The sequence below is a fragment of the Xyrauchen texanus genome, chromosome 37 (genome assembly GCF_025860055.1).
Source record: "Xyrauchen texanus isolate HMW12.3.18 chromosome 37, RBS_HiC_50CHRs, whole genome shotgun sequence".
Lineage (NCBI taxonomy): Eukaryota > Metazoa > Chordata > Actinopteri > Cypriniformes > Catostomidae > Xyrauchen > Xyrauchen texanus.
Window position 1 is genome coordinate 5,840,107 of NC_068312.1, and position 26,442 is coordinate 5,866,548.

Below are 26,442 nucleotides of genomic sequence, written 5' to 3' on the forward strand. Positions count from 1 at the left end.
GACACAGTTGCAAAGCCTGCTTGTACTATCACCTTCAGGTGATGTCATCTTTTGGGATGGTAACCTGATAAACTTTCAATTCAGACAAATGCAAGACTGCTGAAAGTTTAATTAGGAAGAGAGTGAGAGAGAGAGAGAGAGAGAGAGAGAGAGAGAGAGAGAGAGAGATTTGTCATGCTCAATAGCTGATATCATTCAGCTCTGTGTACTCTTGTCTCAATGGTGACTGTCAGCAATGCATTACACATGTGATAAACTAATGAGGTAAACAAATACTGTCTGCTTTGCTGGAGTTTTATGCATTGTGCTGATACAGTGCTATTGGAGGGTAGAGATTTGACAGGGTAGAGACCGCTGTCAAATTAATGTGTTCCTAAAGAAAATCCAACAACATAGAACAGACCAAGAGCCCAGCAACCTGTTCAAACTAAACCCAACATACAAATGGTCCCCAAAATATGAGTACGAATTCCTTAGTGCAATTAGCTCCAAAGAAATGTCCAACCTAATCAATAGATTTCAAACAACACGGTTTATGGCTAACAAGATCGACGTAAATTCCGCACTACAACAAATAAATGACATTTATCAAAGGTGCTCAATCAAAGCAAATTTACTCCTTACAAACAAGAAAACTAAACTTATAACTGGGGATGAAATTTGGTTCGATAAAGAATGTAAAATTAAAAGAAAACTACTCAGACAGATCTCTAACCAAAAACACAGAGAATCACATAAATCTGAAACCAGACAACCAGACTGATGCACTCAGGGATTATAAAAATACAATACGCCACAAAAAGCAACAAACACCTAAACCACACTCTTAATGAAATTGAAGACTTATTTAATAATAATCAGTTCTGGGAAAAATGGTAAAGTCTGAATAAACAACACAGCCAGGACATACTCCATACAAAATGGAGAATTATGGAAAGACTATTTTAAAAACTTATTCAAAGAAATTTCTCCAGAAAATCTCACACCTGACCAGAAAAACATGCAAAATTCAATTGTCAATTGGAATCTACAATAAAAAATAACCAAAACCCTTTATCAAAACTATCAGATTAGCAGAGAAGAATTGGTAGATGCACTTAAGAAACTAAAACCCAGAAAGGCATGTGGTTTAGACAACATTAGAACAGAAATGCTTAAGCACAGTCCAGCTGTAAAGCCAGAGGCCTTGTAAAAACACTTCAATCTGGTTCTGCAATCTGGTTATTTTCCTGACACCTGGAGTATGGGCTTAATACACCCATTATATAAGAGTGGAGACAAATTCGACCCCAATAACTACCAAGGCATTTGTGTGAGCAGCAATCTGGGGAAGACTTTCTGCTGTATCCTGAATGCCCAGATACAGGCCTTTCTTACCAAGCACAATGTCTTGAGTAAGAGTCAGATTGGATTCCTACCAAACCATCGCACCACCGACCACATTCACACACTACACACAATACTTAACCAGCACGTTCATCAAAAAAGCAAAGGCAAAATGTATGCATGCTTTGTTGATTTAAAAAAAACATTTGATTCCATTTGGCATGATGGTCTAAATTATAAAATTCTATAATCCGGCATTGGGGGTAAAATGTACGACACTATCGTATTCACATGTATTCACATAGAGTGCGCCGTTCAAATTGGCAATAAAAGAACAGAATTTTTCACTCAAGGGCAAGGAGTGAGACAGGGCTGCAGTTCGAGTTCAACTCTGTTCAACATTTACATTAATGAGTTAGCAGTGCTACTAGAACAATCTGCAACACCCGGTCTTACTCTAAATAATTCTGAAGTTAAATTTCTTCTCTATGCAGATGATCTGGTGCTGCTGTCAGCTACTGCACAAGGGCTACAGCAGCAACTGGACCTGCTGGAGAACTACTGTCAGAACTGGGCCCTGACAGTCAATCTGAAAAAAAAATTAAAATTATGATTTTCCAGGAAAAAGCCAGATTACAGGACACCAGATACACATTCACACTGGGAAACACTGATATAGAACACACCCTACACTACGACTACCTCGGTCTAAAAAATAGTGCTTCAAGGGGTTTTGGTCTGGCAGTGAATGCACTAAACGAGAAAGCTAGAAGAGCATTCTATGCAGTTAAGGGCAAATTTACCCAAATTGACATTCCTGTAATAATCTGGTGTAAAATCTTTGATAGTATTATAATGCCTATTGCTCTGTACAGATGTGAGGTTTGGGGTTCTCTCTGTCTGGCAGATTACTCGAGATGGGACAAACACCCCATAGAATCCCTGCACACAGAATTCTGTACAAATATTCTAAGAGTTCAGAGAAGAACACCTACTAATGAATGCCGGGCCGAACTAGGCATATAACCCCTTGTTATAAATATTGAAAAACGATCCCTCAAATTTTGGACACACCTAAATTGAAGTTCCCCTAACACACTGCAACATGAAGCCCTTAAATCCCAAGAGCTGAAGCCTAAAACCAGTCCCCTTTGTCAGCTGGCTCTGAAATTCACAAACCCACTAACAACTAACAAACACCAGTTTCAGACCAGCACTGCTGAACTAAACCAGATCAGAATAAACCAAATCATAAAAGAAAGCAAAACTTCATATTTGGACCATTGGGAAAATGAAAGTAAAAACCAAAGCAAATTGGAATGTTATCAGGCCCTAAACAGAACATATAATCTGGTAGAATATCTCCACACTGTAAGAGATCCAAAACCGAGACTCAGTGATCACAGTGTGGCCATAGAAAAAGGCAGACACAGACAAACATGGCTTCCAAAGGAAGAACGAATCTGTGCTCACTGTGACACTGGTGAGGTCGAGACAGAGACACACTTTCTCCTTCACTGTGAGAAATGTACAGAGTTGAGAGAGAAATACCTCCACAAACTCTCAAACCTCATGCAACAGTTTTCCAGTTTGGCAGAAATAGATCAGATGCTGGTGTTACTGGGAGAGGACCATCATGCATCAGTTGCAGCTAAATTAATTTTTGAGATGCACACCCTCAGAAACCAATCACTGCCTTAATGTACTTCAGTCACAGTACTTTTATTTTCTTATGTTCATAATGTCCTGTTAAATGCTTATTTTATTTTATATTGTATAGTGCATATTGCTATTATAGTTTTTATTTGATTAATTACCTGGCACCTTATTTTAATTCTATCTTTATTGTTATTTGTTACTATTTTATTATTATTAATAAATCATTATCTGTTTTGTGTATTAATGCTTTGGCAATATTGTATGTAAACACAATCATGCCAATAAAGTACTTTTAAATTGAAATAGAAAATTGATAACATTCTCATATCCGAGGGCCCTGGGTCATTCCACATTGATTTGAATGGTTTCCTTTTTTTAGTTATGGGGAATATCTTGAGATCAGGGGTGAAAATTGTTCTCTGCAATGGTAATGTGTCATGATTGTTGAAAAGGTACTGATGTACACCCTGCAGTTGAGATAACACCATAGCCCAATAGTCTCCCTGTACAATGTAATCTGTGGGTGGTCTAATGGGCTGTGCAGAGATTGACAATACTGTAGGGCAAGGTTTAATTGTGACACACCTCAGAGAGTCTGTTATTTGTGGAAACATAACAAAAGAAGTCAATGGAGGTGTGTAGGTCAGGGCTGTGAAAGTCCATGGGGTGTGGGACCAATCAGTAATCGATGTCTTGGCGGTATGATGGTATATACCATCATATATGCGGTGGTTGAAAAGTTGATTTTGGTCATACGGTGCTCAACTGCTCATACTCGGCTATGTTGCAGCATTCTGAAAGCTCAGGACACTGTGCATGCACTGGGGGGAACAATGTAGCATGAGATATACAATGCTGCATTAATGGAAGCAGTGACAAAGCTGCAATGGAGCTGTAATGTTGTAGGCTGGATTCAAAAGCATTCTGTCCACATCACCACAGATCAACATGTCAGAGCAGGTGGGCTACCCACTAGGCCACAGCTTCGAGTAGCCTATTACGTTGAAAAGTAATTGCACACCTCTACGTAACAAGTTGAATAATTTGAGGTAGCATTTAGGTCCATAGCCCAAATGATGCATGATCTCTCTCTCTCGCTCTCTCTCTTGCTCTCATTTATGTGCTGCCGTTTTCTGTTACGCAATTACGAATGGCGAACGCATCAATAGTAGAATGAAACGGCGCTATCCACTACCGGGTCAATAGACAGAGCAGCGTGAGCACATAACAGGCGCTTTTACTCGCAGATCACTCTTGAGCTCTCAACCGTGCAGCATAAATCATTACGGGGCGGCTGTGACTCAGTTGGTAGAGCGGGTCGGCCACTAATCGCAGGGTTGGTGGTTCGAATCCCGGCCCACACGACTCCACATGCTGAATTGTCCTTGGGCAAGACATTGAACCCCAAGTTGCTCCCAATTGCAGGCTAGCTTACATAGCAGCTCTGCCGCCATTGGTGTATGAATGTGTGTGTGTGTGTATGGGTGAATGAGAGGCAGTGTAAAGCGCTTTGAATACGTTAAGGCTTAAAAAGGCGCTATATGTGCAGACCATTTACCATTACAGCACTGAGAGAACCAGTGAGAAGCACGGTGGCATGTGGCATGAGTCATGGAAACCATTGGAATTCAGCACAGCACACTCTGTTGCAAACCTCAATGAAAACTAGGGCCCTGTTTGAAAATTAGTGAGGTCTGAGCTGGGATGCCAAGAATTGTACCAAAATGACGTTTTACCAAAGACATGAAATGTTTAATATTAAAATGAATGAAATAGCATAGCCTTCATCATGGCCAGTGTTCGCAAATTTGACACATTTCACACTGTAATCAGTAGTACAGATGGTGTAACAATGTAGTGTGCTACTGTTTTTGAACGTTTCAGATAATGTCATGATGATCATCAGGGTCGGATTAAGACTCCTTAGTGCCCCAGGGCATGACGATATAGAGTTTTCTTATAGAAGAAACTTTCTTCCTTCATGGGGTGCTTAACGGCTCAGAAAACCAAATCCTCCATTGATCCGCATTCAAATCGTTTTATCTAAATGGAGACATTTTGGCACTAGGAATTACGTTTGAATAAAAATCGATCATTACAAAGATTCATATTTCTTAATCTCTTATTTTAATCTTAATTTCTAAATCTCCTCATCCATCAGTAATAATAAATGACTGTGATTGGTCCATCCTGACCGGCTCTGAGAAAAGTAACTATAGAAGGAGCGATCTCTGAAAGTAATTTACAGCGGATTAACATTAAAAAAGTTTTTAATAATTACTGAATTAAAAAAGGGGACAATTACAATGATCCTTTGGATGGAAACCCACCACAGCAGTAATCTATATAATAATGTATCATCCAGTGATAATAAATGACTGTGACTGGTCCATCCTGACCAGCACTGAGAAAAAGTAACATGTGCCACGTGACAGTGCTTGTGTATTTGCTGCTTCAGCAGCGTTCTGGACTTCTGGACTGAAATTGACGGCCGAATAAAGATATGAATACTTTCTGAATAAATTAAAGATTCAATGCACTGCACTGTAGTGTGAACTTGTAAATTTTTAACTGTCCTAAGGAATCTATAAAAATAGCAGTGGCGTGATGTTATAGTAAAAATTTTATGTTTGAAAATGAAAAATTTACAGAGATCCAGAACTCAGTGACCTCATAGCTGTTTGTGGTCATGATAAATCCCCTCAGTGAGTAAACAAGTTTTAAACCAAATGACTTTCTAAACGGCATTGACGCTGAGAAAACACTGTGACATGAAGCTACAGATAAATTAGCAGACTTTTCACATAAAATAAATTACCATGAATTTACTATAATTACACTTATTGTCTTGACTATAGTACTTTAGGCAGAAATATTTTCATAATAAATATGATATCACACCTATAGCTCTATAGAATTTATAATAGGCTACATTAGGGGAGTGAGGGAATATCATTCATTTTTGTTACAACTATGGTAGTATTTAAATGTTTATATTATGTAATTATAATTATTTATAAGTGTTTAGGTACTGTTCTACATTACAAAAATGCTGTAGTTTGTTTTATAGAAATCATGTTACATCTAACCATGGTAGTAATGATCCAAGCTTTGTTTTACCTGAGGTAACAATGGTCTTGTTTTAAAACGATATATAAAAAATAAAACCCTATGGTACATTTTCATTAGGGCAAATGCAAAATAAAATAAAGTCAAGTCAAGTCAAGTCAATTTTATTTGTATAGCGCCTTTCGCAACACATCGTTTCAAAGCAGCTTTACAGAATATCAGCATTAACAGACGATAAAACTGTAATGTCTATAAAGTCGATTAATCATCATTGTGTAATTTAGATAAAATACGATTTTTAATAGTGTTTAAAAATAATTAAATGATAATTGTATTAATAACCCCAGTGAGCAAGCTGTAGGCGACTAAAGTAAAATAAAGGGCTTTAAAACCTGGACGTTTGTGAATTATGGACAAAGCTACGTTTTTCTTCAGCGTAACATCTCTTCTAATGCTCTCTGATTGTAGAAAAAACATATACAAAAACAATACAAATTTCTAAGAGATGACTGAACTTAAATCAAAAAGAGACTGATGAAAGGAGTCATAATTCAGTCAAACACTGTCAGAATAATTTAGGCCTATAATTTGTTCACTTTTTATTTTTTATAAATGTTATAGATAACCTTCCTGTTGTTGATACCAGTAAATGTATATCTGCATACCAACTCAAAATCAATGCCTTACTGTCACATGAGCATTTTATGGGGCTAAATATGCGATATTATTGGTATTATTGGTTCTTTATTCTGTTATATAATAATAATAATAAAAATAATAGTAATATTACTTTTATTATTAGTTTCTGTCTTTAAATATTAAATTTTATAAGCCACATACCCCCCACCGGCGCTACCAAATGAGGTGCTGATGCCACCAACTGTAGAACTCTAGATATGTTAATTTAACTAATTTGGGAATATGAATAAAGAAGGCAGTTGATGTTTGAGAAGTTGAAGGCTAGTGAACATGAGCAATTTGCCTCCTTGTGAAAACTTGTCTTTTAAGGGTGGCTGGACACGCCAAGCATTATCAACTCCAGCCAGGCTGACTGTTCAATGGAGCACTATGTTACCCTCATTAGAGTATCAGTGTCTTTTGTGAAGGGAGAATACACGTGAAGACAAATGTTGATAAAGCCAGCGATTTAGGCCATATCCTGTTCTCGCAAGTTGTGGAGGACATGCTATGGTCCTCTGTTGATAAAGCTAATGGCATAGTTCACATGAATGCAAATGTCATAAAACTCAGTGTACTGTAAGTGCAAGACAGGAGCAGCAGTTACACAACCGGTTTATGTAGATTAGGGGCACTAACTCGCTTTAATTACCCAGAGTATTATGTGTCAGAGATTGGACACTGGGCTCTCGTTTGCATAAACTGTAAGAGTCAAAGGTTGTTGATATTAGTTGTCGTGACATATTAGCTTGGTTTTCTTCCTTGGTATAACATTAGATTTGATTATCTATTAGGTTGATTACTTTTGGACAAGGTTTATCTTCAGTTTCTCTGTGTAATTTCTTCTCTGTCTATTTCACATGTTTAGATTATGCAAATTATATACATTTATTTTTGCATTAAACAGGATAAAAAAAAATAAGTATTAAAGTAATTGTGGAAGTAATTGTGTTCACTGTGAGACACTGGTTCTGGTCCCGTGGAAACCAGGAAGTAATCCTGTTCTCATAAACAATGGTGAGCATGATTCTGTCACGATCCCCTGTTGTCTGCCCCGTGTTTCACTTGTCAATTGTCATGCACTACACTTCCCATGATTCCCGGCCCTCATTCACTGCCAGCCCTGTGTCATTGTGCTCACCTGATCGTCGTTTGTCATCATCATGTCTCCTGTGTATTTTAACCCTGCTGTTTCTCCATTCCCCTGTCAATCGTTGATGAATGTGGATGTTTGGATGTAGCTGTCTAAATATGTTTACCCAGTTTGTCTAGTTTACCTTTGTCCACCGTGGATGTTTCTCCAGCCTGTGTTCCCTTTGGATGTTTTCGTGTTTTGCTTTGTATTCCTATCGTGGACTTTTCCTTTGTTCCAGTCTTGTTTGTTTTCACTTTGTTTTCAATAAAACCCGCACTTGGATCCTCACCCCTCGTCTGCCTCGTCCTGCCTTCGTTACAGATCGATTGACCCACAATGGATCTAGCGGTTCTACGAGCCAACTGTCAGCTGCTCAGCCTCATTCAGGGGGACCGTCCTGTGGAAGACCACATCCGTGATTTCCTCGAGCTGGCGAGTATCACGGACTTCCCAGACTCCTCCCTGGTGGGCTTCTTCCGGGCCAACCTGAACAGTGCCCTCAAGGAGCGGTTGCCACCGGCAACACGCGGCTGGACGCTCCGCGACTACATTGAGGAGACTCTGCTGGCCTGCGCCTCGCAGTTCACTGTGGGCATCGTCGAGGAGAACCCTGCCTCTCCGCCCACAGTGGTAACCCTCCACTCGTCCATGGCTCGTCCCTTCACGCCTGCCCCGCCTGCCAGCGAGCCAACCTCCATGCCTGCCTTGGTCAATGAACCAGCGCTGCCAACTTCGTCCGCCCAGAGGAGGAGGAGAAGAAAGGCTTCCGCTCCCCAGCCTACGCCTGCCATGGTCGGCGAGCCAGCGCCTGCAGCCCCTATGGTCAGCGAGCCAGCGCCTGCAGCCCCTACGGTCAGCGAGCCAGAGCCTGTAACCTCGACCGTCCCAGAGCCGGCGCCTGTATCCTCGGCCGTCCCAGGGCCAGAGCCTGTAGCCATGACCATCCAAGAGCCAGCGCATCCCGAGCCTCCCAGGGCTCCGCCTCTCGAGCCTCCCAGGGCTTCGCCTCTCGAGCCTCCTACGACTCCGCCTCTCGAGTCTCCCAGGACTCCGCCTCTCGAGTCTCCCAGGACTCTGCCTCTTGAGTCTCTCGAGCCACCCAGGGCTCCGCCTCTCAAGTCTTTCGATCCTCCCAGGGCTCCATCTCTCGAGCCACCCAGGGCTCCGCCTTTCAAGTCTCTCGAGCCGCACAAGGCTCCGTCTCTCAAGTCTCTCGAGCCACCCAGGGCTCCGTCTCCCAGGGCTTTGTCTCTCGAGCCTCCTACGGCTCTGCATCCAGAGCCTTCCTCGGCTCCGTCTTCCTCAGCTCCGCCTCCTAAGCCTTCCTCGGCTCCGCCTCCTGAGCCTCCCACAGCTCCGCCTCCTGAGCCTCCCTCAGCTCCGCCTCCTGAGCCTCCCACAACTCCGAATCCAGAGCCTTCTACGGTTCCACCTCCTGAGCCACCTATGGCTCCGCTACCAGAGACTTCCATGGCTCCGCCCTCGGAGTTCCCCATGGCTGTTTGCCCCTTGTGCCCTCTTTGGTCTGTCTGCCCCCCCTCACTCCTTGGACGATTTTTAAATTTTTTTTGGGGGGGGGTATTCCCTTTTCATGTTTTTTGAGGAGCATCTGGAAGCTGCTCCTTTGAGGGGGGGTTATGTCACGATCCCCTGTTGTCTGCCCCGTGTTTCACTTGTCAATTGTCATGCACTACACTTCCCATGATTCCCGGCCCTCATTCACTGCCAGCCCTGTGTCATTGTGCTCACCTGATCGTCGTTTGTCATCATCATGTCTCCTGTGTATTTTAACCCTGCTGTTTCTCCATTCCCCTGTCAATCGTTGATGAATGTGGATGTTTGGATGTAGCTGTCTTAATATGTTTACCCAGTTTGTCTAGTTTACCTTTGTCCACCGTGGATGTTTCTCCAGCCTGTGTTCCCTTTGGATGTTTTCGTGTTTTGCTTTGTATTCCCATCGTGGACTTTTCCTTTGTTCCAGTCTTGTTTGTTTTCACTTTGTTTTCAATAAAACCCGCACTTGGATCCTCACCCCTCGTCTGCCTCCTCCTGCCTTCGTTACAGATTCAGAGGTTACATTTTCCCTCTAAAATTTTATTTTTATTGCAGTAACGGTTTAAGTTTGGATTAGGGTTTATGGTTGTAAAATATGCATTCCTGTTGATTTTATTAAATCACAACTAAAAGTTCAACTCTCTTTTGGTGCCACCCTGTGGACAGTTCAGCTCTACAAAACTGGGGGCAATGTTTCGAATTTCGATAAGCACAGACAGCTTTCCACAGCAGAACTTTAGACCTCCTGTTGCTGAATTCACAGTTCGATCATTCTGGATATTCTGCCCCCTTACGGCCATTTTACGCCCATCTGCCAGATGAAAATAAAAGACTGATCACTTAGAAAAATAACAATACTAGCAACAAGCTGCACGATTTGAACAAGCTGCGCAATTTGAGGTATCGCTCATGTCGGTAGTTTACTTGTGCTGGACAAGCTACGTGCCTTCATTATAACCTGACGTGATTCTGACTGAAACATATCAAACACATTTCAACAGAAAAAATCATTACAAGTGGGCGTTACATACTAGAATGGAACCAAGTGTTTGGAGGGAAAGAGTTCTAAAGTAAGTGAGATTGATGACATCAGCCGAAATTTTATTTTTTTATTGGATTACCAAATGTCAAGACATTGTAAACCAAATTGAAATAAAAAATGCAATTTAAAAAAGTTTTATGATTTTTTTTACAACTGGACTTAAATCATAGAAATGAATATGCGACGTGATGAGGTCATGTGTCAACAATATTCTACTGACTGAAACTTTTGTTGTGCTGAATGTTTCACATACCACTGGACTTTTAAAAACAATATTAAGCAAAAAACAGTTAATACCGATGTTTCAATTACTTTGCAGTATCAGGATGTCTATGAAGGTAAATCAGTAGTGATACTCAAGAGCTTGCATATTTGGATTTGAGAAATTGTACAATAAATATTTGTAGATATAAGTTGAAACTTACACTTACAGCGCCGATGTGAAAACTTGTAAAATAATTTTTTTAAGTTGAATGTTGTAATCCGCACTCACAGACAATAATTCAAAGCTTGTGTTCTGAATTCACAACTACATACAAGTAGTCACAAATGTGTAAAATTACATTCACATAAATACAACTACAGACACAAACTTGTATTACACATTAACTTTTTTACTTTCATTCATGTTTGCAGTACAACCACAAATCGGCACTTACCACTCAAATATGGCACTGCGATTTTAAATCTTCACGCCTTGACTTTTGCAACTACTTTTGAAAAAAAAACCTGTAGCAAAACTCACTTGTAAAATCCTGATGAGAGAGAGAGCAAGACCAGTGTTTGGCGGGGGGAGGGGGCAATTAAGTAGTTTTATTGGTTGATGTCTAGCCAATGAATTCCACTGGTGTGGATCGTTTTTTACTGCGGATGTGCGCATGCATGTGAATAATTTCACTTGCCTTTCAGTAGATTCCTTCAATGTGAATTGCCAAGGAGCAAAGAAAAGACGTTTTGCACATTATAAAAATGTATCAGAATTCAGAAATAGAAAATATATGTATGGAAATACACTAATATATATATAAATATATATATATATATATATATACACACACACACACACACACACACACACACACGTATGTACAAACAAAAATCTGTTATATACAGATGCAAGGAAATGTATGGCAAAAGAGGTAAGATATGTTGGATAAATATAGAGTAAGTTGTGTATTGCACTTAACTACTGCTTAATGGGGCAGTTTTATCTGTTCATGAGATGGATAGCCTGAGGGAAAAACTGTTCTTGTGCCTGACAGTTCTTGTGCTCTGTAGCGTCGTCCAGAAGGCAACAGATCAATAAGGAAGTGGGCTGGGTGAGTGGGGTCCAGAGTGATTTTTCCAATGCTTTTCCTCAATCTGGAAGTGTACAGTTCTTGAAGGGAGAGTAGGGGCAACCAATAATCCTCTCAGCAGTCCGAACTGTCGTATATAGTCTTCTGATGTCCGATTTCATAGCTGAAACAAACCAGACAGTTATTGAGGTGCAGAGAACAGACTCAATGACTGCTGAGTAGAACTGTATCAGTAGTGCCTGTGGCAGCTGGCAAAGTAAGTACAACCTCTTCTGGGCCTTTTTCATAGTGGAATCAATGTGAGTGTCCCACTTCAGGTCCGGTGAGACGGTAGTGCCCAGGAACCTGAATGACTCCACTGCTGCCACAGTGCTGTTTAGAATGGTGTGCTGGGTCAATGTTGGGGTGTTCCTCCTAAAGACCACTATCATCTCTACTGTTTTGAGCATGTTCAGCTCCAGGATGTTTTGACTGCACCAGTGAGCCAGCCATTCAACTTCCCTTCTGTATACAGTCTCATTGTCATCTTTAATGAGGCCGATGACGGTAGTGTCATCTGCAAACTTCAGGAGCTTGACAGAGGGGTCCTTGGTGGTGCAGTCATTTGTGAACAGGGAGAAGAGTTGTGGGGAGAGCACACATTCCTGGGGGGCACCAGTGCTGATCGTACAGGTGCTGGAAGTTAATTCCCTCAGTCTCAATAGCTGCTGCCTGTCCATCAGAAAGCTGGTGATCCACTGACATATAGATGTGGGAACAGAGACTTGTCTGGAGAATAGCTGTGATGATGGTGTTGAAAGTCCACAAAAAGGATCCTTGTATATGTCCTGGTCTGTCCAGATGTTGCAGGATATGATGCAATCCCATGTTGACTGCGTCATCCACAGACCTGTTTGCTCGATAGGCAAATTGAAGGGGTCCAGTGATGTCCTTCAGGTGGACCAACACCAGTCTCTCAAATGACTTCATGACCACAGATGTCAGAGCGACGGTCTGTAGTCATTGAGTCCTGCAATTTTTGGGGCAGGAATGATGGTGGAGTGTTTGAAACACCAGGGAACTTCACATTGCTCCAGTGATAATGAAGATCTGTGTGAAGATGGGGGCCAGCTGGTCAGCACAGGATTTTAGACAAGTGGTTGAAACTCTGTCTGGGCCCTGTGCTTTCCTTGTCTTTTGTTTCTGGATGATCTTAAGTGCAGATTGAGTTGCAGGAGGGGGGGGAGGAGGGGGGTTGCAGGAGGTGTTGATATTTGTGTCAAGTGAAGGTCAGAGCGGGTGTGGGGTGTGATACTGGGACTTTCAAATCTACAGTAGAACACATTCAAGTTGTCAGCCAGTTGTTGGCTCCCTACAGTGAAAACTTGTTTTCAGCTAATCAGAATATCTTCTTTTAGCCGCTCTGATTTCCTTATTCAGTGTGTTCCTGAACAAGATTTTATCCCCACTTCTGTAAGCATTCTCTTTGGCCTGATGAAGCTGCTTGAGTTATGCTGTAAACCATGCTTTGTCATTGCTTTATGTTAAATAAGTCCTAGTAGGAATGCACATATCCTCACAAAAACTGATGTATTATTTTACATTATCTGTGAGCTCTTCCAGATTGGTGTCTGCAGCCTCCATACACTCCAAACAGTGCAGTCAAAGCAGGCTTGTAGTTCCAGCTCTGCTTCATTGGTCCATCTTTTTACAGTCTTTTATACTACAGGTTTAGCTGATTTTAGTTTCTGCCTATAGGTTGGAAGACAATGAACCAGACAGTGATCAGAGAGTCCCAAAGTTGCTCTAGGGACAGAGCGATATGCATCTTTTATTGCTGTGTAGCAATGATCCAGTGTATTCCTGCCTCTGAATTTGAAATTCAAATTCTAATGAATTTGACACAGTTTAAGAGTGAAACTTGTATTACACATTAACTTTTGTACTTTCATTAATTTTCACAGTACAACCACAAATAGCACTTACAACCTTTGTAACCCACTTTGTTTCATTGATGTCTGTTCTAATAAATTTGACACAGTTTAAGAGCAATTTTAACGGTTTCACAGGGTAACATGGGACATTGGTTTGAATGGGAACTGGAGATTACACTTGTCAGAGCAGTAAATTGCTAGTGGAATTATTTTATTTACAACATTAAAGCATTATAGGCTGAAATATGTCAATAATACACTTTTAATTGCTTTATATCTTTATAATGAATAATGACTTGATTAACCTGAAAATCAATGAAGTGACCGATTTATTTGAGCAGGGATGCTGGTCCAGCGGTTAGGCTTACTGGTAGTGCATTCAGTGACCAATGTTCAAATCCTGGTAAGACAGGATGTATTTGTAGCTTTGCTGCAGAGTGTGATGTATTTTAACAGATATAATGAAAACAATTTTATAGAACACACATTCACAAAACATTTTTTTAATTGATTTAAATAAATCTATCAAAATTGTAACTGAATCTGACAGACAGCAATAACAGTATAATCTATTGAATTTTATGAGAATGTTTGAATTACTGTAATGTTTTCCATATATACGTACTTAAGAGGCTTTTTAAAACTGATCATGCTTTCTCAGAGTTTATTCTCATTTATTTTCACCCATTGGTCAATTTGGTATTTGTACTTGCTCTCCACAAAAAATAAATAAAGAATATAAATAAATAAAAAAGCCCTGTTCTGAAATATAATCTATTGGCAGTGACATGTGTAGTTATAAACATGTGACATTGTCATGCACATAACCTTTGAAAAGTAAAGGATGCTGTTGTAACAATGTAAATAAAAACACATTCATGTTCACAGGGGATTTGAATCCAGGTTGATATGCATGGTTAGTGTACATGCTACAACTAGTCCAACAGAACTAATGAAAAGTGGTCAATCATTTTATCAAGTTATTATTATCTATAAATAATTAAATGTAATTTAAATGTATATGCCAATTATTGAGACATGTCAGCCTGTGATGCTTTAATTTTGCAAATAAAAGAATCCCACTTGCTATTTACAGCTCTGACAAGTGTAATCGTCAGTTCCCATTCAAACCAATGTCCCACGTTAACATGCGTAACCATGTTACCCTGTGAAACCGTTAAAATTGCTCTTAAACTGTGTCAAATTTATTAGAACAGACATCAATGAAACAAAGTGGGTTAAAAAGGCTGTAAGTGTCGATTTGTGGTTGTACTGCAAAAATTAACCAAAGTACTAAAGTTAATGCGTAATACAAGTTTGTGTCTGTAGTTGCATTTATGTGAATGTCATTTTACACATTTGTGACTACTTTGCAATTGTGAATTCCAAACACAAGCTTTGAATTATTGTCTGTGAGTGCAGATTGCAACATTCAACTTCATATTTTTATTTTACAAGGTTTCACATCGGTGCTGTAAGTGTAAATTTCAACTGACAAGTACAAATATTTATTGTACAATTTCTCAAATCCAAATATGCAAGCTCTTGAGTTTTGCTACTGATTTATCTTCACAGTATTCTTTGTGTATGAACATGAAAAACTAGTCACTGGGCCTTGTGAATAAGAGGTCAAGTGCGACTTTGCTAGTTGAAGTGCTTTTGCTCTGCCCCATGTCTTTTGACAGCTGCTTCTGTTTCTTTTTCACTCCAAACTAAATTATTCACACCGTAAGGACAGCTGTTCCACAGTTAGGCCTGTATCATGTCGGCAGCCTTTGAGATCTCACAAAAGTGTTACATTGTCATGATAAACATGGTTAATTTAGAGAAAATTAAACCCCGGGAGCTGTGATATTCAAAGAGACCCAAAATAATGAAAATGATTCACCATTTATTTGCTTTATCGGTTTCATTGATGAAACAAATGCTGGTTTTGTAAATGAAGTTTAAAACTTGATAGTTGTTATGCAGTTGTTAGGGTGTTCTGAATGGTTGCTAGGGCATTGTTATGAGATTACTAAAGTGTTCTAAGTGATTGTTGGCATGTTGCTAAGTGGTTGCTTGTGTGTTCTGGTAGTTTATAGGGTGTTGCAAATCAGTGTTTTGTGCAACTGAGCAGTTGTTTGCACATTATCAAGTGGTTGCTAAGGTGTTCTGAGAGGTTGTTTTCATGTTGTTGCCATGTTTCTATGCGGTTTCTAAGATGCTTTGGATGGTTGCTAATACATTGCTATGTGGTTACTAGACTTTTCAGAGTGGTTGTTATCATGTTTCTATGTGGTTGCTTGGCTGTTCTTGATAGGATGTTGTTATACGGTTGCCAGGATGTTCAGAATAATCGTTAGAAAGTTGTTATGTGGTTGTTAGGCTGTTCTAGATAGATGATTGGGCATTGCTATATGGTGTCTTCTGAGAAATTACTAAGGTCTTCTGAGTAATTGGTAGAGCATTGCTATGTGGTTGCTAGGGCATGGTTATGTGGTTACTAAGGTGTTCTGAATGGGTGTTAGCATGTTACAATTGCAATGAAGTTGCTTGGGTGTTCTGGGCGGTTGCTGTGTTCTAAATAGTTGTTAACGTGTTGCTATGCAGTTCCTAGGGTTTTATGAATGGTTGCTAAGGTGTTGCTATGCAGTTGTTAATGTCTGCAGAGTTGTTGGTAGCACATTGCTATGTGGTGACTAGGGTGTGCTGGGTGGTTACTGTGGTGTTGCAATGTAGTTGGAATGGTGATCTGAGCAGTTGTTATTGTGTTACTATGCAGTTGCTAGGGTATTCTTGGTTGCTGCCAATGAGTTGCTATGCAGTTGCTAAGGTGTTTGGAGTATCTTTAGCACATTTTGGTTGTTTGGATGTGCTGGGTGGTTACTAAGGTGTTACTTAGGTATTCAAATGGTATTCTAAATGGTTGAAACCAATTCTCTCTAGCAATTTCTCTCTCTCTTGTTTAATGTGGGTGGTTGCTATGCAAGCTTTTTTGACTTGAACAAGTAAGTAACCACCTAGCAACCACTAAGAACACCCTAGTTATAGCATAGTTCTTGACAAGTATCACATATTATGTATTTATGGCTTTCCATATTGTGTTCCGAATAAATAACCAAATAGTTTTTTTAATGTTGTGGATGTGTGTTTTGTTTGTGATCATTATAATGTGTGAGTGTGTGTGTGTGTGTGTGTGTGAGTGTGTGTGTGAGCGTGTATTTATCACTTTGTGGGGACATTTTGTCGGTCCCCATGAGGAAAACAGCTTATAAATCATACTAAATTATGTTTTTTGAAAATGTAAAAATGCAGAAAGTTTTCTGTGAGGGTTAGGTTTAGGGGTAGGGTTAGGTTTAGGGGATAGAATATAAAGTTTGTACAGTATAAAAACCATTATGTCTATGGAAAGTCCCCATAAAACATGGAAACACAACTGTGTGTGTGTGTGTGTGTGTGTGTGTGTGTGTGTGTGTGTGTGTGTGTGTGTGTGTGTGTGTGTGTGTGTGTTGATCTGGACCTCCCACCCCAGTGCATGGGTGACTGTGCCTGTTAGGGTTACACTCATGAAAGATTCAAGTGTGTGTGTGATCACTTCCTAATGACTGAGCCCCTGATTAATTCCTCTTCCTGTTTTAAATATTCAGCATCTCTTTATTTATTTTTTTAAGCATCTGAAGCAGAGTTACGTTTGTTTGTTTGGTTTACCATGTCAGTGGAACAACACAATAGCACAGTGAACTGCCTACAGAGGCAGTATTTTAAGGCATCATAGGTATACCCCTGATGCAAAGGCTTTTTCCAAAAGGTTCCTAATTGCATTTCAAATACAAATTCACTTGTAATGCTATTAAGTTGAGTTGATTCTGTAATGTCTGACTGTTGTATTAGAAATCTGCAGTGGTGAGGGTGATTACCTGGTTAGTAGTCACCAGCAGGTTTTAAAATTTGCTCTTTAATCCTGTCTGTCTGTGTGTGTACACCCCTGGTAAACACTGAGATTGAGTGAATGAGCGGTTTGTCACGATAGAACAAAAACAGAACGCTCCTGTTATAATCAACTAAGCTGTCTACACGGCAACCTGCGACTTAAGCAAAACTATAAAGCAATGTCTCTTATGCATGTTTGTATGTGTTAAAATGTGAATGTAACTGGGTAGAAGGAAAGAAGGAGGCGAGAATCGGCTTGACGATACTAATAATCATTTAGTGATTAACTTAAAGCAAAAGACATACAGTATCTCACAAAAGTGAATACACCCCTCACATTTTTGTAAATATTTGATTATGTCTTTTCATGTGACAACACTGAAGTTGTGTGTTGAGTTATTTTGAGGGGACAGCAAATGTACGCTGTTATACAAGCTGTACACTCACTACTTTACATTGTAGCAAAGTGTCATTTCTTCAGTGTTGTCACATGAAAAGATATTATCAAATATTTACAAAAATGTGAGGGGTGTACTCACTTTTGTGAGATACTGTATAACACACACACATACAGGGCAGCTGCCTGTAGCTCTCTCTCTCTCCCGAACTGCCGCATCCCGCCGCCTTTATCCCTCTCTAATGTCAGCTTCATTAGCCTGATTAGGGGCCGGGTGTGCGTCATCACGGCCCAGCCCTGCCCTCCTACTTGCCACAGTAAAGTATTGGTATTTTTCTAACTTTTGAATGCTTACATTACATTCAACAACGCTGTCTGCAATGCAAGAAGAAAACTACAGGAAAACAAAACTAGAATGCAAAGTTGCATGTTTGCACATCTTAAAATTAGGGCTGTTGATTTAACATGTTAATTTAGTTTGATTATTTATATGAAAAGTAACCTTTCTTTACGCAGTTAATCATAACCTATACTTAAATGAATTTTCCTTACAAAGGAATGTTCCTACCATCTGAGCAATTCAGCCTGATGTACTTACCTTGATGTTTTTGTGAATCTATGGCAATCAGTGCTGGCCTGTTAGAGGAGGCAAGGGAGGCTGAGCTTGCCCAATAATTTATTTAAAATAAACATAACAAAAGTGATCAAATTATATTAACACTTGTTTTTTTTTTTTTTATAAAAATGACTTATATGTATTATTTATACATGGCTCATGGTTGCCCAGTTGTGTTTTTAATCACTGTATGAATCGTATGAATGTCAGATGAGGCTGACAGCGTTAAGCCTCCACTCATTAGTAAACAGACCAATCAAAATGGATATTTAAATAACACGTCATCTGCCTCCATCCAAAATGCATCGAAAAAGGAAAACAGAGGCAAAATTAAATTTGCCTCCTTCCAAATGTATTATCAGGTGTAACCATTCAAGCCAATCAGCTTTCAGTATCACATTAATGCGTCATCAAGCTTGCTTGTTAACACGACAGGTGAAGAGAAACTTTCAAAATTAGCAAAAATATCAATGAAATATTTTATTAAAAGATCTAAAACAGTGAAATACTGAACGACAGGATCACATTTAAATATGACTCAGTGGAGCATGGAGTTCCTCTACAGATACTGTAGGCGAGTAGACGTTACTGTACATGGAATGAGGCCCTCGATTAATTTATAAATGGATGCCAAGACGCCTTCAACACTTCCCAAATCGATTACTTCAATTCACTTTTCTATGGCCTGCCTAAAAATTATTTAAATGAGCTCCAATACATCCAAAACTCTGTGGTTCGGGTCCTCACAGACTAAAAAAAAAATTATCATATCATGCCTATGCTTCAAAGCCTACATTGGCTGTCAGTTCACTTCTGCATTCAATACAAGATACTCCTCCATAGTTAAAAAGTGTTACATGGTCTTGCTCCTCCAAACATTTCGAATCTCATTCATCTATACACTCCAGGTTGATCACCACAGTTCAAGCTTTCATCCTTCGGTGGCAGGGCTTTCTGTACCTCTGCACCCTCATTATGGAACTCCATTCCTCTTTCACTTCATGACCTCACGACTCTACAAGAATTCAAAACCTAACTCAAAACTGTCATTGTGTCTCTCTTAATTGTAAAGCGACCTTGAGTACCCAAAAAGGCACTATTTAAAATTAACATTTATTATTATTATAATAAATGTTTGCATTCATCATTGTCTGTAGATGGCAATGCATTGTTTTTCATTTGTTTACTGTTTTGACAAGTGTTGGGTTGATGATCGGAAAGATTATAACACATTTGTAGCTATCAAGACTATTTTAAACATCAGGGAGAAGAGAAAATCTGTGGACAGGAGCATAATTGCCATCAAAAAAATAGGATAAATGTAATAAAAGATTATATTTGTTAAAAATGTTCAGTTTTAGTAATTTTAGTCCAATTCGCTCTAAGTCCTCATGGTGGTGTAGTGACTCGCCTTCTTTTGGGTGGCAGAGGACAAATCTCAGTTGCCTCAGTGTCTGAGACAGTCAGTCCGTACATTTTATCATGTGGCTTGTTGAGCGTGTTACCGCAGAGACCTAGCACATGTGGAGGCTCATACTATTCTCTGCGGCATCCGCACACAACTCGCCACGCACCACACCGAGAGCAACAACCACATTATAGCAACCATGAGGAGGTTAACCCAACGTGACTCTACCCACCCTAGCAACCGGGCCAAATGCTTGCTTAGGAAGCCTGACTGGAGTCACTCAGCACGCCCTGGATTCGAACTTGCGACTCCAAGTGTGGTAATCAGCGTCTCAGCGTACATGCTGAGCTACCCAGGCCCAATAAAAGATGATATATTAAACCCACTGCAATCTTTTATTGGTTGGATCTTTCAGTACTAATATTCATATTTGGCTCTCTGGAAAATTCCCTCACAGACCGCCACTGGTGCCATTAGGGGCAGTCAATGCTACCCAAGTTGTACAGAGAACCTGCCTCGTCAAAATCGGCAAGCGCAGCACAGCCTTCCACAGTGACTTTTGCACTCTAAGACACCTGGACCAAGCGCATCAGAATTCAGAGATTTCAACACACTTATTTTCAAAGAGTAGGTTTGACTTGACACAACATCCTAATAATGCGCTTATGATTAGAGTTGCTGAAAAGTAGTGAGACGCGATGCAACCAAATTGAGACACTCCATAAGTACCTGTCTGACGCATGAGCACATTGACCAACACTGAAAAATAGCACAGGTGGAAGTAGGCCAATAATAGGGTTATGTATATTTAAATGGACTTATCTAAATACTTTACTTGTCTGCTGCCACAATACATGGATGTGATGTAGTGTCATTGATATATTTGAATTATAACATTTATTATATATTATATTAAATTTAAAATATAATTCATTGTTACTAGGGCTGTCAATCTATTAAAAAATCTAATTAAATACATGGTGTCCCTATTATTTATATATATATATATATATATATATATATATATATATATATATATATATAAATAAATATTCAGAAAAGAATGCATTACATTCTTGTGGCAGAAGAGTTCATCACTGATAAGACAATACAAAAAGCGGCTTTAGGATACAATGTATTGTTTACTACCATATTATTGATCATAAGACAATCATTGGCACAGAGTTCACAGCAATCCATTTCACAAGTGAATTTGTCAATCAGTTGGAGATTTATTATGAGGGCTTGTTTAAGGACCCGTCAATTTACACCTGCGTCATTTTATTTTTTATTTTTTATTAATGCTTACAAAACTTTTACATCTAGAGCCAAGAGGTATATTAAAACAAACAACAAAAAGAAAATAAATAAATAAACAGTTTAATAAAAATATCAAATTGTTTTCATATTTCAATACACTTTACAGCTTTCTTGTTACTCAAATTGGAAATTGTTCTTAGGTATTGCTGAACCTCTGAATTAAAACTAATGGTTTATAACCACCATACTTACATTTATGAATACTAAACTTTGCCAACAAAAGCAGAACATTAATCAAATAATATTCCTTATGAAGAGACATAAAAAAAAAAAAAATGAATAAAACATTTTCAAAACAAAGTTGAAAGCTGGGAATAATATGATCTCGAACATTTTACATTTATGCATTTGGCAGATGCTTTTATCCAAAGCGACTTACAGTGCACTTATTACAGGGAAAATCCCCCCGGAGCAACCTGGAGTTAAGTGCCTTGCTCAAGGACACAATGGTGGTGGCCATGGGGATCGAACCAGCGACCTTCTGATTAACCGTTTTGTGCTTTAATCCACTACACCACCACCACTCCAAAATTTATGAAAAATGTTCTGCCTGCAGACCACAAAATGTACATAATTAGTGAGGTAGTACTTACAAATAAGTTTGAAGGAAATTTCTTTGATTTTATTCATAATTAAATATTTATGGGTAACTTCCAAATTTTGCACCATCTCAATCCAGCCACACCCTGCGTCAGACATGCTTGTGTAGCGTCTCGGGTGTTGCATCATAAACATAAAATGTTTAGGTCACTGTGTCAAGTTAAATATAGTTTAATACTCAATCTTTAAACACATCTTGAGGTCCCTTAGTTTGCATTTGTGCTCCTTCAAGTGTTTTGAATGCAAGAACGTAACACATCTTTGTGTTGTTGCTGCTGAAGGTTGTTTTCTTCACTGTATAAACTGCGCGTTGCTCATACAGCTGAAATTTGTCTTCCCTCTGGAGTAAACACTACAAGCTTGCATTTCTCAGGACTCTTCCTTATTATGGTCTGGGGAAGTGCGATTTATTTGCGTAAATTTTTTTAACGCGTTATTTTTTGTAAAATTAATCGCACTGAATTAACGCGTTAAATCGACAGCCCTACTTGTTACATATTAAATTATCTTTATTTGGGGGCCTTTGTTTAATAATTATTTAAGGGATTAATTGCAATTCATTGGATTAATTGATTGGCACATCATGTTAATTAGCATTTTAATCAATTGACAGCCCCATTTAAATATAAAGTCATGTTGATATATGGACAAAACTAGCACACTCCCATTATAGTCTCATGTGGTTCTGTGTTTGTCCTATGTTGTTTTTTTGTAGCACCATGGTCCTGGAGGAACGTTGTCTTGTTTCGCTGTGTACTGTACTAACGGTATATGGTTGAAACGACAGTAAAAACCACTTGACTTGACTTATAATCAATGAAGCGGTCTACTGCAAGCACATGACTTTTAAAAAATTAGAATGTGACTAAACTAAGCTACTTCCACACTTATACGTTTTTGGTTTTGTTTTCCATTTTCTAACGTCATAGTTTTCCAAAGTATGCCATGCTAGGGAGCGTTTTTAAAAGTCACTGTTTTCTGTGGAGCAAAACTGCAGTCAAGTGTGGATGAGAGGCATAAATATAGCAACACCAAAGCATTTTAAACCAAAACATAGTATTGTGGACGTGGCCATAAAATGTGAAGTTGCGTTTTAGACTGCTTTGTTCATTATAACATGAGCAGTCTATTTTTTTGCATTGCGCCATTTACTTTCATTATAGGCATGGTGTCATAGATTATGGCCGAACACAACAATACTTCATACGTCTTGATCGATCGGATTGCTATCTGAATGGGTATGCACATTACATTTACTTCTGACAATACAGGTACACAGATCGTCGGGCCATGAGTAGTTTTGTTTGGGAAGAGTAAAGTTTATCTAGGTGGCCTGACAAACCAGATGCATTTACACTAAGCTGAAGCACATCTTTCATTCGGTTACTGAAGTGGTTGGTTTGAGTGGTCAGATTGCCATCCATCTCGAATGTGTCTTGGAGGGCATTTAGACTTTGCCTTTTCATGATCAGATTGCCATCCGATAAGTGACTACGTTTAAATACCCCCAGAGACAGAAAGAACATTGGTTCAGGGGACTATGAAAACTCTGGAAAGACTTGAGCCTTAGACAAAAACAATCGTTTTTCTTCTTGTAACCCCCAAAGCCCATCTCCTGCACAGTGCCAATGCATCAGGAGAAGCAGCACTAATCCTCTTAAGAGACTCAATGCTACCTTGTCTGCCCATGTCCAAATAAAGCTGGGCTTTATGGTATTTATAGGGGGACTCCTACTGTGAATTTGGGGGAGGTTGTGGGACAGACATATGAATGCTGGATGCTTCCCCAGGGAACAGGCAAACACAGGGCTAGTCTGTCTCCCAGAGGGGCAACAATGTCTCTGGGACATCCTACTAATAATGATTAGTAGTCATTTTTGTTGGTCTCATTGGTTTTAGTTACAAGAATGCTTTAAGCAAAAATGTCAAGCAAAAAATATATACTTTCTCGTATTGTCAATATATTGTCAATAATGATAATAATAATAATTCCTTACATTTATATAGCTTTACATATAATGATGCTGAGGCCTATATGTTGTTTAATTGTACATTCATTTATGGTAGTAAGTAGGCCCGTGTCAATACGATGTCATTGTTGTATATCCTGTGTATTATTCTAATCAAAAATCTCATGTCTTCCTTTGATAGTCAAGCCTCATCCAGTTGCACTGGGAAATAACACATTTTACTATGAAAACCGTAGATATATTTGAGATACATGAAACTATCATATGTAGGAAATCGATTCATAGAAATCGATTAATAGAATACCATGATACCATGACAGGCACAGACATAGAGGCTAGAAGAGTCACAAATGAATAAAATACCGGATGCAGTTTATTGTTCAAACAAAATCCCAATGATAACCAGGAACAATGAAGATTTGGTCCACAACATGGGACTTTTAAATATAAACAAGCCCTAAACACACCAGGGACTCTTATTTTGAAATGCTCTTTGTTAAGCCTTAACCAACCAAAAAAAAAACATTTATATCCTTAATATTTTCATATATACAATATATACATAATATTTTATATTTTATATTTAATTCCACCTGATGAGGTGGCGCTGGCCACAGAGTAATGCGAAAGAATACAAAATAAAAAACAGGGGGCCTGGGTACTCGCACTAGATGCTGACTACCGCACCTGGAGTTGCAAGTTCGATGAGTGACTCCAGTCAGGCTTCCTAATCAACTAATTTGCCCGATTGCTAGGGTGCGTAGAGTCACTTTGTGGTAACCTCCTCGTGGTCGCTATAATGTGGTTCCCGCTCTTGCTCTTGGTGGGGCGCGTGGTGAGTTAAGTGTGGATGCCGTGGAGAACAGCGTGAAGCCTCCCCATGGGCTAGGTCTCAGCTGTAATGCGCTCAACAAGCCACGTGATAAGATGTGCAGATTGATGGTCTCAGACATAGATTCAACTGAGATTTGGGAAGAGTTAGATTTCCAAATTGGGAAGAGAAGGGGAGAAACAGCCCATTTCCATCATTTCCATGTACTTTTTTAAAAGCTAATGTACTTGTTAGCTAAGTAAACAAAAGTGTGAGTGAGGAGCACCATTTTTTTAAATGAAATATGCGATGTATTACCTGAAAGTGATGTTTGAAAAAACAAATCCAGGTAAACATCACTTATGAACAGAATATTTCTGTTGCCGGTTAATTCCAATCAAGCAGCAATTTTGCCAAATTACGTGAAAATATTACTAATTTAATTTTGCATTTAGGATACATAAGAAGTTAGCAATGAAATTAGCCTTAGCAAGACAAAGGAGGCTTCATACCATTTTATTTCAAAAGTATTAAAAATACAATTTCCATCAGCACCATCATGTCTACCTTAGAATTCTATTAAACGCATTTCAGAATTTGAGATGTGCAGGAAATGACACTGTGGTGGGAATTTTCATTACTTCAGAAAAAATTGCAAAAATGACATAAATCTCCTGTGATGTATGCACTGTTTAACATTGTTAAAAAATGAATGTGAGTGTGAAACAATTGAAGAAACATAAATATAATTAAACAATATTCAATGATTTTTAGCCTAATATTCCTGCTTCAGAATTTCCTTAATGCTTTTTGCTTCTCTTTTAGCGTTGTTAATGTCCAAACCAAGAATGGTGCCACACCGCTATACCTTGCATGTCAGGAGGGTCATCTGGAAGTTGTCCAGTACCTTGTTAAGGACTGCGGGGCGGAGCCAAGGATCAGAGCCAATGACGGGATGACACCACTGCACGCTGCCGCCCAGATGGGACACAACACTGCCATTGTCTGGCTGGTGAGGTTTTATTTACAGGTTTGCCTTATTAAATGATTACAGCATGTCAAATATTTATTGGATGATTGACCACATCTGATATTTTTATCAATGCTTGGCATTCAACACAAATCAAGCTTGTTGAAAGATCAGATGACCTGCATCCTGCATTAAGCGATGTTAACAGAGGTCTACACAAACTACTTTTCATCTTGGTGAACTTTTTGCCTCCGTACAGATGAGTTTTACAGAGATCAGTCTGTCTGACAGAGATAATGATGGAGCCACTGCCATGCACTTTGCTGCCAGCCGCGGTCATGCCAAGGTCCTCAGCTGGCTCCTGCTGCATGGCGGGGAGATAGTGACTGACAGCTGGGGAGGGACACCATTGCATGACGCCGCTGAGAACGGAGAGCTTGAAGTAAGCAGCTACCACGATTCACTATGACAAGAAATGTATAGTAATGTTTTTAAATCTGTCATGGCTTGCAGTTGTTATTGCAATAGGATTTATAGCTATTGACATCTAAAATGCATCACTGGGACTTCACTACACAAAAAGTGAGATGTATTTGTAGTGGTTAATTATGTAATACAGTCAACAGAAATGTACATTTTATCAACTCGACCCCTAACCCAAACCCCAACCCTAAACCTAACCGTCAGTGGAGTAAAACTGTAATTTCAGAGCAAAATTGCAAGCTGAATGCAATTACGTCCTTGTTTCCACAGAAGCCGAACTC

At 39.3% G+C, this 26,442-nt stretch overlaps 1 protein-coding gene across 3 annotated transcripts in view; it reads left to right on the top strand.

Moving 5' to 3' along the window:
• espn (espin) overlaps positions 1–26,442 on the top strand; it is a 128,545-nt gene that overhangs the window by 16,089 nt on the left and 86,014 nt on the right. For all 3 annotated transcript variants that reach the window (XM_052108420.1, XM_052108421.1, XM_052108423.1), the window contains exons 3-4: positions 25,534–25,720; positions 25,938–26,120. In XM_052108420.1, the coding sequence (XP_051964380.1) occupies positions 25,534–25,720; positions 25,938–26,120 (370 nt within the window). The remainder of the gene's footprint in view (positions 1–25,533; positions 25,721–25,937; positions 26,121–26,442) is intronic.